The 19,443-nt window shown below is 31.7% G+C and overlaps 2 protein-coding genes across 11 annotated transcripts in view; one reads left to right on the top strand and one right to left on the bottom strand.

Annotated features, from left to right (window-relative positions):
- Positions 1–242: 242 nt before the first annotated feature.
- On the bottom strand, positions 243–9,722 carry LOC143072536 (uncharacterized). Its single transcript, XM_076247524.1, has 12 exons — positions 9,590–9,722; positions 8,551–8,741; positions 7,872–8,027; positions 7,248–7,437; positions 6,769–6,837; positions 6,252–6,383; positions 5,686–5,799; positions 5,021–5,157; positions 2,277–2,342; positions 1,660–1,753; positions 1,185–1,235; positions 243–480 (listed from the first exon to the last, which is right to left on the bottom strand). Exons 2-12 carry the CDS (start codon positions 8,712–8,714, stop codon positions 430–432), a joined length of 1,224 nt encoding a protein of 407 aa, XP_076103639.1. The 5' UTR covers positions 8,715–8,741; positions 9,590–9,722; the 3' UTR covers positions 243–429.
- A 2,799-nt stretch (positions 9,723–12,521) lies between these two features.
- Positions 12,522–19,443, top strand: part of LOC143072486 (rho GTPase-activating protein 45-like) — a 60,764-nt gene continuing 53,842 nt past the window's right edge. For all 10 annotated transcript variants that reach the window (XM_076247432.1, XM_076247440.1, XM_076247425.1 and 7 more), the window contains exons 1-2: positions 12,522–12,768; positions 17,717–17,906. In XM_076247432.1, the coding sequence (XP_076103547.1) occupies positions 12,685–12,768; positions 17,717–17,906 (274 nt within the window). In that variant the 5' untranslated portion in view covers positions 12,522–12,684. The remainder of the gene's footprint in view (positions 12,769–17,716; positions 17,907–19,443) is intronic.

Genomic DNA, 19,443 nt, shown 5'->3' with positions numbered 1-19,443 from the left:
CTTGAATTTGCAGATCCTGAGAAAAATGCAACAAAAAGTTCACAGAACAGACTGACAGGAGTGCAGAAAGAAGGACGGGCAAATGTTAATCAGTAAAAATTTGGAGATTTTTTTAAAGGAAATTTACACGACATAAATAATTTGATTAATTACTGTGACTTGACTGTAAGTGTAACACATGTCTTATTGGAAAACATGTAATCCATAGTAACAACTAATGACAAGTATAAGCCGATAAAATATACGTTTTTCTCATGTCCTTTAAAACATTCATGCAAATAGAATCAGAACAACGTTAATCTCCTTTAGAAAAATATAATGAACACAGTTCAATAGATACAGGGTACAAGTATTGCAGAAATTTATCAGCAAATATGTATAACAGGAATGTATCACAGTCTATACATGCAGCATACAAGATCACATTCTTTACACGCCAGGAGTCTGCCTTAAAAGTTCCTTCTGTGTAGCTTTAAGTAACTGAAATTATAAAAATAAAAAAAGATTACAATTCCATGCTGATTTAAATTTCTTTCTGATGTAATTTGTAAGTGTAGTTTCAATGCGCAAAGAAATAAAAGTCTGTGTCAGAAATAGTGAGTGCCATTTGCATAATAAGCCATAGGTTCATGTGGGTCTGTATTTAAGAATGCATATTTTTTAACTGTAATCTCACTCCTATTGTGGACCCTAAATGCACATAATTAACAAATAATATCATATCACAAATCATGAATTCAAAAACAAAACATATGGTTTTTAACAACATAATAAACTGTGAGAATTTATATTAGCTTTGTTCAAGTTTTTTCAGTAGTTTGAAAGGAGATAGGATTAAATGCTTTCTCCTAGTTAAAATTAACCTTTACACCTGAAAAACAGACATCAACTATAAGATCACAACTAAATTTGATTGCAGAGAAAAGACGCAAGTTTCACTTGGATCAATTTACTTAGTTCAGAGGTAAAGTTTTCCTTATTTTAAAGAAGAACCTGCCTATTTTGTCCCCTTGAAATCTTTTTAAGTAGTTTATGAGTAGATTGGAATTCATGCTATCAAAAAGATGACTAGATTGAATGACCAATTAATACTGATGGATAAGCTGAATTATTTTTAATTCCTGCTGTCAACATATTCTATCTGCTATAGACAACTGAAATCTGAAATATTTAGACTTTATTACCTCATCTGTGTCTTTGATTCCTCCATAATCTGGCTTTCCTTCCTTTCTCCTCTGAAATAGGAAGATTAATGTTTATATATATGTTGAATAGATTTTAAGTTTTGTTATTTTTTAATGATCATTTACCATATGTTTTCTTAGCAGAGGGTAATAATTCCTTTATTACAAAATGTGCGTATGAAATTCTAATTTTAAATATCAAATGGTATGCAGATCTTTTAAGCAATTTTGACCTGTCACATTTTTCTATCTTCAACAGGTGTTTAAGATAAAAGCTGAATTCCTGCATTTTACCCATATATTGTTTTAACTTGTTTTAAAGAGTAAGAATGATTGTGGTCAAGTTTGATTTAGATGGGCCAGATGTGTTCAGTGGAAAAGTTTGTTTTTTTATGATATTGATGACAATGACAGACCCCAAGTGATGTCAGTACAAAATACACCTTTGGTCCAGATGAACTAAAAATATACTAACATGCCAAGGTTTAGAATTAGGTGTTCCTATTGCTCCTCTAAGTTGATCATGGTCCACTCCACCTACTTCTGATGCTGTCAGAGAATCCAAATATCTGAAATTCAATTAATCAAAAATTTTAAAAGGTAAATAACTAAGTTAACAAATGGCTCAACTAAATCTAGTATGACAATAAATATAATCTTGTTTTTTAACAGATCAGGACAAAATAACTTAACTTTTCCTACACTTAAGTCAATTTACTGAAGAAGAAACAGATAAACATTTTTTTGATTTTGATATCTTGTTTGTCAAAAGTATAAAGATATAAGGAACAATTTTGCCCTAATCTTATTGTTTAGATTTGAAAGATTCACATCACAATTATTTTTCAGTTTCCAAAATTTTAAATCCACAAAATATTATTGAATTTGTTTAGTCATAATACAAAATCGTAGATGCATAAGAAATAAGAAACAATTCTTAAAATAGCATTATACCTCATGTAAAACCGTGTTTTGTTTTATCATTTTATTTTTAATGGAGAACACTCGTGTGCTAGTAGTTATCTTAATAAAGAATTTGAAGCTGAATCTATTTCTATATCAGAGCCTATTACAAAATAATTGTCATCTTACCTTACACAAGCATCTAAATCTGTTTTCAGTTTATTTTCATAATCAACATACTCATTCTGTAAATCTCTGAAATAGAAAATGTTCTTTTTTAATGGTTTCAAATTTTGAAAGGACTACAGTCAATAAAAGAAATGTTTGAACTGCTCTTAAGCTGGTATTTTACTTCTTTAGGGTAGTGCTGAATTAGACAAAAATATAAACTAGAGGCTCTAAAGAGCCTGTGTCGCTCACCTTGGTATATGTGAATATTAAACAATGGACACAGATGGATTCATGACAAAATTGTGTTTTGGTGATGGTGATGTGTTTGTAGATCTTACTTTACTAAACATTCTTGCTGCTTACAATTATCTCTATCTCTAACAGTACTTTCTGTGGTAATTGTTATTGAAAATCTTCAAATTTTAAGAAAATTGTTAAAAATTGACTATGAAGGGCAATAACTCCTTAGGGGGTCAATTGACTATTTTGGTCATACTGACTTATTTTTAGTTCTTACTTTGCTGTACATTATTGCTGTTTACAGTTTATCTCTATCTATAATAATATTCAAGATAATAACAAAAAAACAGCAAAATTTCCTCAAAATTACCAATTCAGGGGCAGCAACCTAACAACCGATTATCCAATTCATCTGAAAATTCCAGGGCAGATAGATCCTGACCTGATCAACAATTTTACATCCTGTCAGATTTGCTCTTAATGCTTTGGTTTTTGAGTTATAAGCCAAAAACTGCATTTTACCCCCATGTTCTATTTTTAGCCATGGAGGCCATCTTGGTTTGTTGGCCGAGTAACCGGACAAATTTTTTTAACTAGATACCCCAATGATGATTATGGCCAAGTTTGGTTAAATTGGCCCAGTAGTTTCAGAGGAGAAGATTTTTCTAAAAGATTACCAAGATTTACGAAAAATGGTTAAAACTTGACTATAAAGGGCAATAACTCCAAAAGTGGTCAACTGACCATTTTGGTCATGTTTGACTTATTTGTAGATCTTACTTTGCTGAACAATATTGCTGTTTACAGTTTATCTCTATCTATAATAATATTCAAGATAATAACCAAAAACAGCAAAATTTCCTTAAAATTACCATTTCAGGGGCAGCAACCCAACAACAGAATGTCCGATTAATCTAAAATTTCAGGGCAAATAGATCTTGACCTGATGAACAATTTTACTCGTGTCAGATTTGCTCTAAATGCTTTGGTTTTTGAGTTATAAGCCAAAAACTGCATTTTATCCCTATGTTCTATTTTTAGCCATGGCGGCCATCTTGGTTGGTTTGGCGGGGCACTGGACACATTTTTTAAACTAGATACCCCAATGATGATTATGGCCAAGTTTGGTTAAATTTGGCTCAGTAGTTTCAGAGGAGAAGATTTTTCTAAAAGATTACTAAGATTTACGAAAAATGGTTAAAACTTGACTATAAAGGGCAATAACTCCTAAAGTGGTCAACTGACCATTTTGGTCATGTTGACTTATTTGTAGATCTTACTTTGCTGAACATTATTGCTGTTTACAGTTTATCTCTATCTATAATAATATTCAAGATAATAACCAAAAACAGCAAAATTTCCTTAAAATTACCATTTCAGGGGCAGCAACCCAACAACGGAATGTACGATTCATCTGAAAATTTCAGGGCAGATAGATCTTAACCTGATGAACAATATTATCCTCTGTCAGATTTGCTCTAAATGCTTTGGTTTTTGAGTTATAAGCCAAAAACTGCATTTTACCCCTATGTTCTATTTTTAGCCATGGCGGCCATCTTGGTTGGTTGGCCGGGTCACCGGACACATTTTTTAAACTAGATACCCCAATGATGATTGTGGCCAAGTTTGGTTAAATTTGGCCAAGTAGTTTCAGAGGAGAAGATTTTTGTAAAAGTTAACGACGACGGACGCAGGACGACGACGGACGCAGGACGACGACGGACGACGGACGACGGACGCAAAGTGATGGGAAAAGCTCACTTGGCCCTTCGGGCCAGGTGAGCTAAAAAAGATTTGTTGGGTATTTTTCTAGGAGACAATAAACCAGCAACAAACAGACTCCAATGATAGCCATACTGCCCTGGAGTACAAAGTACAAATGAAATTATAATCATTCAAACTAAATATCATCACTCTTTTCAAAATAATGTTGATTCTCTTAAGGTTGTGGCCTGTTATCTATGTCTTGCATATATATTTCATATCACACTGCATGGAATGTGATGTAAAAACTGATTTGATTGGCTTATCCAGCATCAATATGTCTTCCATAATATAAAAAACATTAACAATTTTCTCCTGGAAATTTTCTTTTTTTCAAATGCTATTTCATTCTGAAGTGTGACACACTACAAAATTTTCTAAAGTGTCTGATGTTTAAGTTTGACAACGGAAAAGGACATATGACGTCACTCATGGTATTTGCAAAAGACTAGATCAACTATTCACAGAAAATCAAATTAACACAAAAAGAGTGTTCACCATAAACCAAATAGGTTTAACAACTTGTGAGAATTAGATATCGCTTGATATCCTAATGAAACCTATAATTTTAATAATTTTCTTTTTAAGTGTTTAAAACATTTACACCATAAAATCTAATCTCAAATGTAGTTACAATAATTTCTTATTTTAAACTGCTTAAAACAAAATTCCACAGTCAAACAAAGAGCATAACATTTCTAATAGTTGTATTTATATCTTAACTACCCATAATGCATCATTAGAGATCTGTAACCTACATTATTCGTCTCTGTAGAAAATTAACATTTTCTTCCATCCTCCCTTTTGATTCTTTCATTCTTTCTTGGAAAGCCTGTTTTGCAGCATCTTTTAATGTTTCTATGTTCTGTATATGTCTGCCACTACCAGCATCATACTGTAAACAACAATCACAATTCATGTTAACCAACTTTTTTTTAGAAAATGTAAAATAATGCACTCTAAATCAACACAAATTTGTAAAACTTTGATCTTCCCTTATGTAAGTCTATCAAGAAAGGTAAAAAGTACTAAAAAATAAATGGCCACAGAGGCAGCATGAAAAAGCTTGAGGCAAAAAAAAAGGTTTTGTAAAATAAGTTGGTTTGCAGTATAGCATATTAGTTATGATACACATATATATGTTACCTTCACATTAAAATTCTTATTCAAGATAATATTGTACCAGGAAATTCAAGATGGAACATCCAATTTTTCAAAGGAAAATAGAAATTTGAATATTACTGCAATATTACAGTAATATATCAATGTATAAATTTCCTGTACCGGTAATTATGTATAGGTCTGGTCAATGTAACAATAAAAATTATATGAATTAGTTATGCCTACCATATGCAGCATGTACAATATTTTCCCTCAATATTGAAACACAAATGTTTGAAACATATCTTTATATTATACATACACTTGGTAAATTTTCTTTAGGTAAAGGTCTGACTGATATATTATCTAATGTCATTACATTAGAACTGCGTAAAATATCTGTTTGGTAGTTTTTCTCTCTTTCAATTGGATTTCCCTGTTTAAAACAGAAAATAAAATTCGTTGAATAATATAAACAACACTGATTGATTTTGATGATTGGAAAAGAAAGGATACGTATGTACTTTAGAAACAATTTCATGTATACTGGAAAAAACTGAGGGTTCTGTAGGTGGGCTATTACAAGCCTAAACTTCTGTACTCCTATAGTATTGCATACTCTTTTTAAGTGACATTCTTAACTATCAGCCCATCATGCAATTGTCCTAATGTTTTATTCTAGCAACAGTAGCCATGAATGATGAATAATCAAATCCCTGGATACAGTTTCTTAACTAAGTTCCCTAAGGCCCAGGCCCCTCCTTTCGTGGGAAAAATTTGGTTGCTTATATAGGGAATCACTGAAGCATGACTGGAGAGGCCCCCCCCCTTAGGTCAGTCAGAGGGCCCCCCTTAGGAAAAGTTCTGGATCCACCACTGTATACCTACATGAAAAGCTATGACCTCTAATCTTTTGAGTTCTGTCAGTACACCAACTGTTGTATGGAGAGAGTTCACTTTGTTTGATGCTGCATTTAGTATTTGTAAGTGAAAACAACTGGTTAAAGGAAGTATGTTTGTCTGAAAAATATAAATATCTCCAATTAAGTTATGTAATAAAGCAAATTATTCAATCATATAAAAAAAAAGTTACATATCAATTGTTTTATTCTAAGTTTTCTCAATAGTATAATCATTCTGTTTTGTTGAGCGTTGAAAAAGGTTTAGAGATACATCTGACTGTATAAAAGACTTATTTTCAGCTTTTGAATTTGTTTATCTATATTATTATACACTGACAAATAAACCAAAGAAGCATCAAGAGCTTCTTCTTATTTGGCATGTGACTCACTTATCACCATGACGAACTGATGTAGGATAGGTCAAAAGCATTATTGACCTTGGATTATTAGATCAAAACATATCACAAAATACCTCACACTCAATGACAGTTTATAACACTTACGATATTATTTCTCTGTACGGATAATTCTGTTAGTTTAGGTAATGCCTGGACACCATCTAAGGATTTCAACTGAAATGTAAGAAAGTATGTCATTTAAATTCATAAACTTTATCTATTGGAAAACAATTTGGTTTTATCAAATCTTCAACATTTGCATTTGGTTTTAGGTTTTAAAAATAATTGGCATCTACCATCACTAAAGAGACAATAATTGTCAAAACCTGCATCTGGTGGAGTAATATTTATACCATTGAATGTTATTATGTTGATATAAAGATTCAATTTAAAAAAATAAAATTCAGAAATAATGAAATGATGAAAAAGAATTTGAAACCATCTCTCTGGGTCTTTTTGTACTTTCGATGATTAATCTTATATTTACCATCAATAGTTTACTTATCCTTATGCAACAAAAGCAGTAACTTCTATAGAATTTATTATATAACTTGAGTGTATGAATAAAGAAGTGTGAAACTTACATGGTTATTATTGAGATTCAGTACTTTCAGACTGACCATGCTTGGCATATATGAAATATCTTCCAAATCATTCATACTCAAATTCAAAATAACTAATGAGGAAAGTCCAACTAAATTCTCTATCTTGTTTATTGAGTTATGAGATAAATCCAAAGAATATAAATTCTTAAGCACTTCTATGCCAATAAATCTGAAAATAAATACATAGCACATTATATACACAGAAAAGGGAGATAATTGTATTGCTTGAATTATTGTGATGTTGTGTATAGCCAAGTCAATGAATTAGCAGCCTATTTATATACTACATCAAAACTCAAAAGACATCTCAAGGTCAACATTTAATCTTAAATATAAATCTAACCATGAATTTAAAACTCAAAATTCTCTAAGTGTTTTTTTTGTTTTCATATAAAGATACCTGGTAATACTACTTCATTATTTATAAATAATAAATATGAATTTCAATCATCTACCATTTTTGGTTTCCATATAACTCATACCATGAATCAATTAGAAATTTATTTATATTTCAACCAAATTAACAAAAATTTTTCTGTATTTTTATTCCGTTTGTACAAGACAAACAAATAGACAACATGAAAGAAAGTACACCGAACTTACTTGTTAATTCTGTTGAGGGATGCATTCAATTCTCTAACTTGTTTAAACGGCAACAATCCTTCATGCTCTAGAGCAATAAGTTCATTTAAAGATAGATCTAACTTGAGAATTCTTGATGGTGTATCTGTGATGTTTGCTAGTCTTGGCAATGGTCCACTGCATGGAGATTTACATTGTATGTATATTATAAACCAGCATATTACTTTGTCATTATACATTTGGCTGATAAAACCACTTAATTAATTATCAGAGCATATTCTTTTGAAAATTAAACCTATTTTGATAATCTTTAAAAACAAAAATAATACCTGTACATCATTTGTATATGAGGGCAATTTCAAATAATCCCTGTTGTTTAGTGTGGGGTTCATTAAATGATGCTGCTGAAATTTTATGTTGTTTTGGTTAAACAATCTATGATTATCTTCTTGAAACGGGATGTCAATGACAATGGGGTTATCATTCAAATCAAAAGTTATTATACAAAATTATTAAAAACACTGGAATGACATACATCTCTTATTCTGAGTAAGCCTGAAATATTTGCCACTGGACATTTAGCAACCATCCAATTAATCATAAAAAAATCCAATACATTTTAAAATCGCTGACTGTCATTTACCATACTGAACTTTAAAAATCAATGAACAATGAAAATAGCAATAAATCTTCTCATTACCTTTCATCTCCCCATTTGAAATTAAAGACTAGCATTTTCATCTGACTCATCTTCAAGTCCAGTTCATAGTACTTATCTCGTAAGTCCACACTCCATTCCACTGGAACATGAGTCAATGTGTGGATTCTATTCTCTACAAATTCTGGGCTTAATCCTCTTGCCATTTTTTGGCTATGTCATATTACTTAATTCTAGAAAAGAGAAAAGAAATACAAATAGATTTTACTTTAACATGTTTAAGCTTCCCATTTTGATGTTAGACTTTTTTTTAAAGAAACAAAATATGAAAGCAAGAAATTGTAAGTATATGGTTTTTTTTAAATGTATGAAAATTCCAATGGTTTGCTAGGAGTTAGAGATCTGACATATCTATAATTGGCTATGGAATATATACATGGCTATGGAATATATACAGTCTTCAATATAGAGCAAAACCCAAGCATACCGTAGAATCAGCTTTTTTTAGCCATGACATGAATGCATGACAAAATGTAAAACCTTCAGCCTTATTTAAAAACAAATGAAAAACCAATATGATAGACTGTAACCAAAGAAACCACAGACTTGGTACAAGCACATACAGAACATGTTTGCAAACACACAACCATCTGCTTAAATGTACCTTGGTTAATAAACATGTTTGCAGGCAATCAACCCTTCCAAAACCAGAGACATTTATCAACAAGCCAAAAAGAAATATTTGAAAGTCAATTCCTACTTTAATTGTAAAATTGCTGTAACAAGTTGGATGCTTGAATATCAAAATTTCTCAAGGAAACTAAGGAGGAATAATACTCTCATTTTGTTCATTTGAGAGGTAACAACTTCACATATTAGAGATTTTTACAAAACAGTTTATATGATAGAGTGAGGCCTTCATACTTGGGAATAATTTGTTTCAGCAGCTAAGATTCAGCTGTTCAGTGAGAACCAGAACTTCAGAAGAGACCAAAACCTAAGCTACATGGATTTTGATTTTATGAAAATCGCAGGATGACAGGCGCTACGATATTATGTTTTTGAACATTAAACCTAATACCTGTTTAACTCAGACAGGACTCCTTCCTGCTTTAATAAGACATATAACTTTTCAACAAAGCGAAAGTTTACATAGTTTCTAAGCGGAAGTCAAATTGCAAGTGCGATAACCAAATTTAATCGTACACTCTCGGCCCTAGAGGACGGGTTTTGTTTTCGCCCCATAGCAAATTTTCTACAGGTAATCTATCAAATTTCGTTTAAAATCTGTTTTCAACATAAACGAATGTCACAAAATTAAAAGAGCAACTTATTCGAAAAACTAGTGAAGACTCTAAAGTGATTCCATTTTAATTAACCTATTATCGATATTTATTCTTATTTTAAATTCGCTGCGATATCATTGAGCCTTTTTGTGCTTTATGCGGCGTAAAACAAACAACAATCAATCTTAATTTAAACAATTTGTTTATTGATATGAAATTCAAAGAATTGGATTGTAATATTAAAAGGAAATCTAATTTAAACATTTTATTTTCATTTTGAAGCTATGTGATTGTTTTTGTTAGATTGTATGATGTTTTATTAAGTCAATATGTAATTAGATCTTAAACTTTATAATGTTTTTACAACATACAGTTAACTAGCTGCTGAATCGTAGCACTACAGTTCTGCATCTAACAGTTAACTGCTTTCCTATGCATACATGAACCGTGAACCATCAGACGAAGCTGACTATGACTGGTTTTAGAAGTTATTTCAACAAGAATAAAATTTAGTAAATATTTTGACAAGTTTGTGAATTCGAAAACCCTGGTGTAATATTTTTTTTCAGTAATATAGAGATTTCTTTTGTTAACATCAAATAATATGTTACATACTGAACAAGCGATTGGACAAGTTGAGATTAATAAACACCATAAGATGGTGACAATGAAAAGTCCCCATCTAAAAATGGAAAATCATGACAATATGAAATAAAAAATCATCTCATATATAGTTTTGTCGAAACTTATATAATATCTTTTCTTTTAATAAATCAAATCATATAACCATGAACACTGATGGTCCGACATCTTCTCTAAACCTAAATCTTTACATTGTGATTTTTACATCTGGGTTTTTAGAATTTTGTCATGCCGGGGTCTTTATAAAGTGACTGACTATACGATATGGATTGTGTTGAAGGCCCTACGGTGACCTATGAGATTGTATTAGCCATCACACATTTACCTGTTTTTATATATCTCGGATGATCAAACCAATATGATATAATAAGTATTTAGACATTTGATAGCCTATAGCTGTATGACATCATGGCACACTAGTTGCTCGACAGAATATACGTACTGTTGTGACTTAGGTGGATTTTGGCTAGGGTGCCAGTAACGCTAGACATTTGACAGACTTTCAATGCACATACGAAAAAAAAATAACCATTTGTAAACATATTTTGTTCTTATATGCCTGACTATCCGATGATATTTCACAATCTCCGTTACCTACTTATTATTTATCGGCACAATTTTTGACTGCTTTGTTATATTCCTTTCATAATATGAAGTACGATACTTTATTCATATACTAGTAGACTAAGTCAAATATCTATATAAGTGCATGATAAACTAGTCATGCTTTTAAAACCCGTAAAGAGTTAATGCATTTCAATATAAGCTATTTCTTTAAAAAAAAAATGCCTTAATGCGGCACGTTCAGACTCCTCTTTAGTATTTCAATTTTCTAAATAGATTTAATGTTAATTCAAACTATTCTGTCAGACTTACGGTACACTCCTCAATAGTCAGAGGAGAGTAATGTTATTTTAATTCCGATTACACACAAGACCACCGATTTTTAGAATTGACTTATTGCCGTCGATTAATTAACTTATTTTTTTTTTGTTTGCGTATATACCGGCAGAGGATAAAACGCTGGTGATGCCAGTTATGACTGAAAAAAAAATTGAAGAGTGAAAGTTAAAAATGATAGCTTTATTTGCAATTAGCGCGATATGTGTTCTTTTTGCTCATTTCAACCGTATGTTTCGGGTTAAGTCAGTGATCGTCAGTGTGTCATCCATTTCACTGATTGACTAGTACACATTATTGTTTAGGGACAAGCTAAGCCCGTGGGGTGGATCCAATCATGTTTAAAAAGGGGTTCTAATCATATGTCCCCATTCAAAAGTATTGATCGTCAAAAAAGGGGTTCCAACCCCGAACACCCCTTTTGGAACTGCAACTGAATCCCGGCCTCTCGTCCCGGTGCGGGATTATAATACTGCGTTGCAGATACTTTGGTGGCCTTGTGGGGTTTTCTGCTCTCTGGTAGAGTCTTTGTTTCTTTGACACATTCCCCGTCAAGTTCCATACTCTATTCGGATACATAGGAACATTTAGATAAATTACTAGCGTTGTCCATTGAAAAAAAAAACAAAATAAATCGCAGTCTTAATAAACTGTATTAAATAAAAAGAACATGAACTAAAGAGGGTAAAGTAATTAGTGTCATAATAGCTTGAAATCAATCAAAGGGTTCAAACATGATTTTTATCATCGGATGTTGTCTAATGCTTAGTCCGTTGCTGTGTGTGTTACATTTTAATGTCGTGTCGTTGTTCTCCTCTAATATTTAATGCGGTTCCCTCAGTTTTAGTTTGTTACCCCGATTTTGTTTTTTGTCCATAGATTTATGAGTTTTGAACAGCGGTATACTACTGTTGCCTTTATTTATCATGCTAAAACATCGTTTTTAAGTACATGGATGACTTCTGATTTTTTCAAGTTTAAATAATGAATTTTAGCAATGAAAAAAAAAATCAATTTCAAAAGTTTTTTTATTGGATCAGTGTTGCATTATGCCATAATGAGGACTAGTGACGCCTGCGACGTCCGCGATATTGAAATCGGACGTCGTTGAAGACACCTGGGCGTGATTGACAGATAATGAAATAGACTATAAAGAATGTACATAATGTCACGTGACAATGTCAATATCCGGTCTGTCATTTTGGAAAAGTTTGCAAACTTCATAAATTATGTCAAAAAGTTTCTAATAGTTTGATTATACACATTTTAATGCAAATCATGGTATAAATAAAAGGACTTAACTCATTTCACACGTATGCATACTATGCACTTTTAAAGTGGGCGTGTAATGTCGACAAAGGGACGAATATTAGGAATACACATCGGATCAAAATCAAAGAAGAAGTCAAATGATACAGATAATCGAGATCAGGTAAAGACGAAACAACAATGATTTTACTTTTATTTTCAATTGCATAATCTAAAAAAATTAATCATCTTCCTCTGTACTATAACATTATACATCTTAATAGTTTCAATTAAAATCTTTCGAGAAGAAAAACTATGCAAAAGTATTTAAAGAATTACGACATCTTGGGAGGCTGGAACCAAGCAAGACAACAATATAAATCACTGATGATGCATGTATTTGGATTAAATACATGGTTAAATAAAATGATCAATCACATGTTACACACATATCTATGTACAAAGTACAATGATGTATGGCATATACATGTATTTATTGCCAATATAGGTGTAGTGCAAATGTACATGAATGAATGAAGAAACTGTTCATAAAGATGAGGTGAATACTTAATACTTCCTTTACAGCATTGTAAACTTTTTACTGAAGCAACCATATATTCTGATAAATTTGTCTATGCAAGTGTGCTCCCTAGCCAAAAAATTATGTAGGTTGCATCCCTTTTCAGTCTGCACCCTTCGCCCTCCTACTTAAAATAAATGTGCCTCAATGTGTACACTATTAACCAGGATCATGTCAAATGCCTTCATCATGTTCATACATTTTCAATAATGTTTTCGTTTATTCTACTAAGAGAAACATACTAAAAAACATACTCTATATATCCAATCAAACAGACCTTTCTATAAATAGCATATCAGTGCTCCAGCTAGAATTCAAAAGGGGCAGGGTGCCATTTGAGGGCAGGGCACTTTTTTATGGTAGGAGAAGGGACTGCTCATTTCTTTTGTCTACGTCCCTGCGTGTATCACGAGTTCACATATTTTTTTACTGTATATATTGTCAATAAAGATGCATAAGTTGTTGTTATGATTATTTATTCTATAAAATTTGCATAAGAAAAGTCATTCATACTACATGTTCATATAACATGGCAATACACATTCATACTATTAACCAAAAGAGGCAAAATAAACTTACTATCTCCCCCACCCCCTCTCCTTCCAAAAAGAAAGAACATAAACTAAGCATCTTATAGTTTACCATACATGTACATGACAGAGTAGTTGTATTTCAAAATTTTCATCTAGAGCTTGGCCCTCAGAACTTTTTTTATTGTTTGTGTTTAGGAATATATTATTTAGTGTAGCTTCATCATGTTGATTTGTGATGAGAGTTTATCTACACACTTCCATTTTTGTAAGTTTATAGCTTGACACCATGCAAACAATTAACTTATATATATTTCTTAATTGAGAATGTATAAAACATGGATTGCCAAAAGTATGATTATCAAAAATAAATTGCAATATATTTTTTTTGTATGTTCAAAGACAGTTAGTATCCTTAAGGTAACATTCTTATATAATTTTGTATTCAATTGGTTATCAGAGGCGTAGCTAGAAAGAAACGATGTGGAAGCAACTACCAAGAAAAATTTTGGGACCCTATGCAGAAATTATTTTTTTTTTCGGTTTTCGGTCATAGGACGGTTAAAAGAGGAGCTATATGTAGATAAAAATTTATGAATGTAAAACTATTAATAAATCTTCTGAAAATAGTAATACATAAACAACACATATTTGTGATACAGAATTTACTCAAAATTGTCCAAAATCTGCTCTTCGGGTCTGGGCAGAAACAAACTTCTCTATTACTTTGTCAACATTCACACTGAAATCCCGATGAATATGCAGTAATGCTATGTAACTTTCGTTGTTCATTGTTGATCGTACATTTGTTTTCAATTACATACGTAGTACCGTGACTGCATGATAGTTCTCAGGGCCATCATGGCATGGTAGCACTCGCGAGATGTTATAAACCAGCGTACGTGTTCGGTATCGAGCGACCTCCCAATTGAATTCGTCAAAATTACATGCTAGGTCAGTTTCGTATGTTTCAGACAATATTGAGATTTGTTCGTTTGTGATATTTCCTACAACACGATGAAGCAGATACAGCACAAAGAATTTAAGCGATTTTCTGATAACTTGACGCGACTCCACTCTCCAGTTGCCTTATCATATGGTCTATGAACGCAAAAAATAATGAGACTTTCCAATACTGTTTTGGCATGGTTGCAGGGTGATTGGCTCCGGTAGTCTGTCAACCACATCGCCTCGGCATATTTTCAACGATATCGAAGGGATCTGATAATTCTAATGCCGATTGGTACATCTCATTCCAAACTGATGAACTGTACACTGTAAAATGTGCTCCAAAACTACATATCTAAGACTGAGTATTACAAATTCAAAAGTAAAAATCTTGTAAAAGATACATGTAACCTTCCGATTTTGTCATAATCTCCAAAAAAAATTATTTTGAAACCAAATGTCGTTATTTAATGATATTTCATCAATTAAAAAAAGTGACAACATAGGTGTTTCCTTTAACATTCAATTTATAAATTTTTATTTTGCCATTTCTTTTTATGCATGCCGAATCAATGTGCATGCAACTTCGGAGCTACGATCTTTTTCTGAATGAACAGCTTCATCAACACTTGTAACTTATACCTCAAAGACACCAACAGTCTCCGATTCCGATTGACCAACTAATCTCTCTCTCTTCTGCTTTTTTTTTTATGTGAAAATGACGTGGATGCACGTGCTGTCGTGCCTCCGGGTAGCTACGCCCCTGGTTATTTTTTCCTATTTTTAGTGCTAGATAATATTTTAGGAGCACAATTTTGTAATAAGCTTTTTCAGGGGAAGTAACTCCAAAATTAATTTCCAACATGTTTACGTCTGCTTGTCGCTCACAAGTTGAGATGGGCTCACAAGTTGAGATGGACGATGTTTCTGTGAATGCAAAGTTGATTACTTCAATTCAATTCTAAATTCATGAAAGTCTTCATTCATACACTCTTCCATTGTGACTTAGAGATCAAAAAGAAAATGACACATTCATCATATTTATGACAAAAAGGTACATTGTCTTAATTAAATTACCTAGTAATTAACACCTTTGAAGTCTTATCCACCATAATTGATTGTAAAGACATGATTAACCTCGTTACCTGGGGGCAATCACCAGGTGTCATATATGTAATTTAACTTCTGATAAGAAATCGATGAAACAAAAGGCAATTTTACCAAAACGTCACGAGGGTTTTTCAGAAAACGGCGTCAGGGCAGAAGGGCGCAGCTGAGGGCACACAGGGCGTGGCTTAGGGCACCCAGGGCGCGGCGCCCTTCTATTTTGGGCTAACGAGACCACTGCATATACACATGTTCCTTACCAAACGTAACAAACTAGCATCAATATATGTAGAACTTTGATAAATATAAATATACAATATACAATGCAAGATTCACTTTACTACCAACTGATAAATTAAAGAAATCTTTACCATTCAGTGATTACAAGCACTTTGATTACCATTCTAGGGTTATGCCCCTTTACAAGTGGAAAAATTGAAGAATTTTTTAGTTTCTGTTCTCTTAGACATAAGTTTGTCTCAACTAAATTTAATGAAATGTGTATATAATGCTTATAACCTCTAAACTCAGTTTAAGTTCAATTTTTGGCAGCTTCACTTTACAGTTCTTGAGTTATGTCCCTTTATAAGGTTATATGCATCATCTGTGTCCTTTTGGACACATTCCCCATTTATTTTTTTAGAAATTACTATTAATTAATATTAATTTTAACCATGACTGTATGACATTTTATATTTTAATATTTTATGATGTATTTAAATGAGTAGTTATTGTTGCTAACTCCATTAGAAATTTGAATTGAGATCATTTTTGGAATAAGAGAAAGGGGGAAGTGAAAAAAAATTGGGGTGGGGGGTCAATTTTTTTTTCTCATTTCAGATTTCAGAATTTAAAAAGAAAATTTCTTCAAATATTTTTTCTTTGAGAGGATTAATATTCAACAGCATAGTAAATTGCTCAAAAGCAAAAAAAAAAAAAAAGATTTAAGTTCATTAGACCACATTCATTCTGTGTCAGAAACCTATGCTGTGTCAACTATTTAATCACAATCCAAATTAAGAGCTGTATCCAGCTTGAATGTTGTGTCTTTACTTTCCCCAAATGTTCAGGGTTCGACATCTGCGGTGGTATAAAGCTGTGCCCTGTAGAGCATCTGGTTTAATTTTGTATATATATGGTTTTGAAGGTTTCAAACCTAAATATTTTAAATAGCAATAAAATTTAACGTTGAAGGAGTGAAAAATTTTGATGTTTATGGGCATGAGGTACAAAATGTATGTCTATTTAATTTGCTCAGAGAGAATTTGTCATTATATTAAAAGAAAGGGTAATAGTGTTATGACTAGGTGTAAAATACAGCAAATTTATAAGTAAAAATATCTATAATAATAATTCTATATCTAAGATAATGAAAACATGGCTTGGAAATTAAAGATAATTTATGCAACTTTCAGTTGATGTCAGTGAGAAATAGAGCAAAATTATGTTTTCTAATGAATGGTATCGAATTAAAAACAATTTTATGTGCATTAAGAAAAAGAGGGAAAATTACCGCCTTTCAAACAAATGTGATAAATAAAAACATAAAATTAAAATCATATAATCCTTTGTATCATGCTTTTAAAACCATGATTACATACTAATAATACAAGGAATGTGAAAATGCTAAATATTATGAGCTTGACCTTCAGACTATGTATGTTTGACCTTCAGACTATGTATGTTTGACCTTCAGACTATGTATGTTTGACCTTCAGACTATGTATGTTTGACCTTCAGACTATGTATGCTTGACCTTCAGACTATGTATGTTTGACCTTCAGACTATGTATGTTTGACCTTCAGACTATGTATGCTTGACCTTCAGACTATGTATGTTTGACCTTCAGACTATGTATGCTTGACCTTCAGACTATGTATGTTTGACCTTCAGACTATGTATGTTTGACCTTCAGACTATGTATGTTTGACCTTCAGACTATTAACACATACATGGTACATTTCAGAATTCTACAGATGAAGGTGATCAGGTAGACGCCACAAACAAAATGACAAAAAGTTCCTCTTTAACCAGTATACCTACCAGTGAACCAGAAAAACTCATCGTTGATCAGAGTGATATCATTACACTCACACAGGATGTTAAATGTTTCTCTGATGGGCTCAATCGTCTTAAAACAGTCTTTGAAGATCATGGTACTTATACAATATAAATATTTCCTGGTAGTACAATGTATATATATCATGTGTTTTTAACTTCATTGTTAGAACAGATCTTTTCTTGTCCATTCTGATTCAACTTTTCTCTTACTCATATAGAAATTGCATATACATGTACTTAGAGAAAAGCAGTAACTTTAAACTTTAAAATATTTGCTTTGACCTAAAGGGAATCAAATGAAAAAAATGGGTAAACCATACATGTACATTATAATTGAGACATACCTATTTGTTTTACATATAGTTAAAATTTAATTTGTTGATTATTTATATTTATATATAATTAGTTATTTACCATAATAGTACATACAAATGACATACAGTCTATTTAAAATACCTACATGACTAAACCTTGATGCCAATTTCTTCTTTATTTAAGAAATAATTGATGCAAGCTATACTTTATTGTAGTTTTAACATGGGTAGGCATTATATTCGTGTTATTTAAGCCCTCACAATATACAAATATAATGCCTACCCATGTTAAAACTACAATAAAGTAAAGCTTGCATCAATAATTTCTATTCTGAATAGGACAATTTAGGTAATTTCTATGTCCGATAAGTATAAGTGTAAAAGCTTTTGTATAGGCTCTTCCATGAGTCTCCCTTTTTTGTTTGTAAAGAAGCAAACAGTTGGCGCTGTGATTTTTTAGAGGGAGGAGTTTGAAAAGCAGCATGAACGTTTGTCATATCTACATTTAGGTCAAATATGTCAATTTCTGAATGCAACACATTACAGTCATAATAAATGGATTAGTAACATCATGTGCATCATTTAAGAGTTTGAAATTGTTTTAGTTAAGGAAATATATTAAGTGCATGATAATTTGATAAAATTCATTATTATGAAGAAGTATACGCATGTGCAAACAAATTTTATTGGATTTAGAGCATGGGTTTGTTAATTCACAAAACAAAAGAAGTACGTCATATTAGAATTAATATTATTAAAGGAACATCTTTTGTATAAAAAAAATAGATATTATATTTATAGATTATCGTTGATCATTTCAACGAGATCGATTTTTTTGCTTGAGCCGGGAAGGCGAAAGGGAGAAAAACACAATCAAGTTGAGATGACCAATGATAATCTGTTTAAGTGTTTATTGCTACATGTATTTTACCTATGACGACGTTGTCAATTTCATGTCAATTTCGCTACCAACGCCATGTGCCTCCTTAGTTTCTAGCGATAATTTTCCATCTCAAGCGAGTAGCATGATATGAAAAGTTATCACAAAAAATGATTAAAGGAAAAATGCACGAAATAGCGATAAAAAAGAATAATTTGTCAAATTTCTTATTTTGAGTAGCCATTGTCTTAGCTGGTGTTAAAATGAACTATTTATTAAAAATTAAAAATGAATTAAACTCTTTAGTATGCATCATTTCTTGAAATTAAATCCTTATTTATACTGATTATCTTGATAATGGTAATTTCATACTTGGGTGATTTATGTTGTAAATTTTAATGTAATGGACCCAGATCTTAACTTGATTTAGAAATAACC

The sequence above is a fragment of the Mytilus galloprovincialis genome, chromosome 1, assembly GCF_965363235.1.
Source record: "Mytilus galloprovincialis chromosome 1, xbMytGall1.hap1.1, whole genome shotgun sequence".
Classification (NCBI taxonomy): domain Eukaryota; kingdom Metazoa; phylum Mollusca; class Bivalvia; order Mytilida; family Mytilidae; genus Mytilus; species Mytilus galloprovincialis.
Note: the sequence above shows the minus strand (reverse complement) of the source record. Positions and strands in the feature narration are given on the sequence as shown.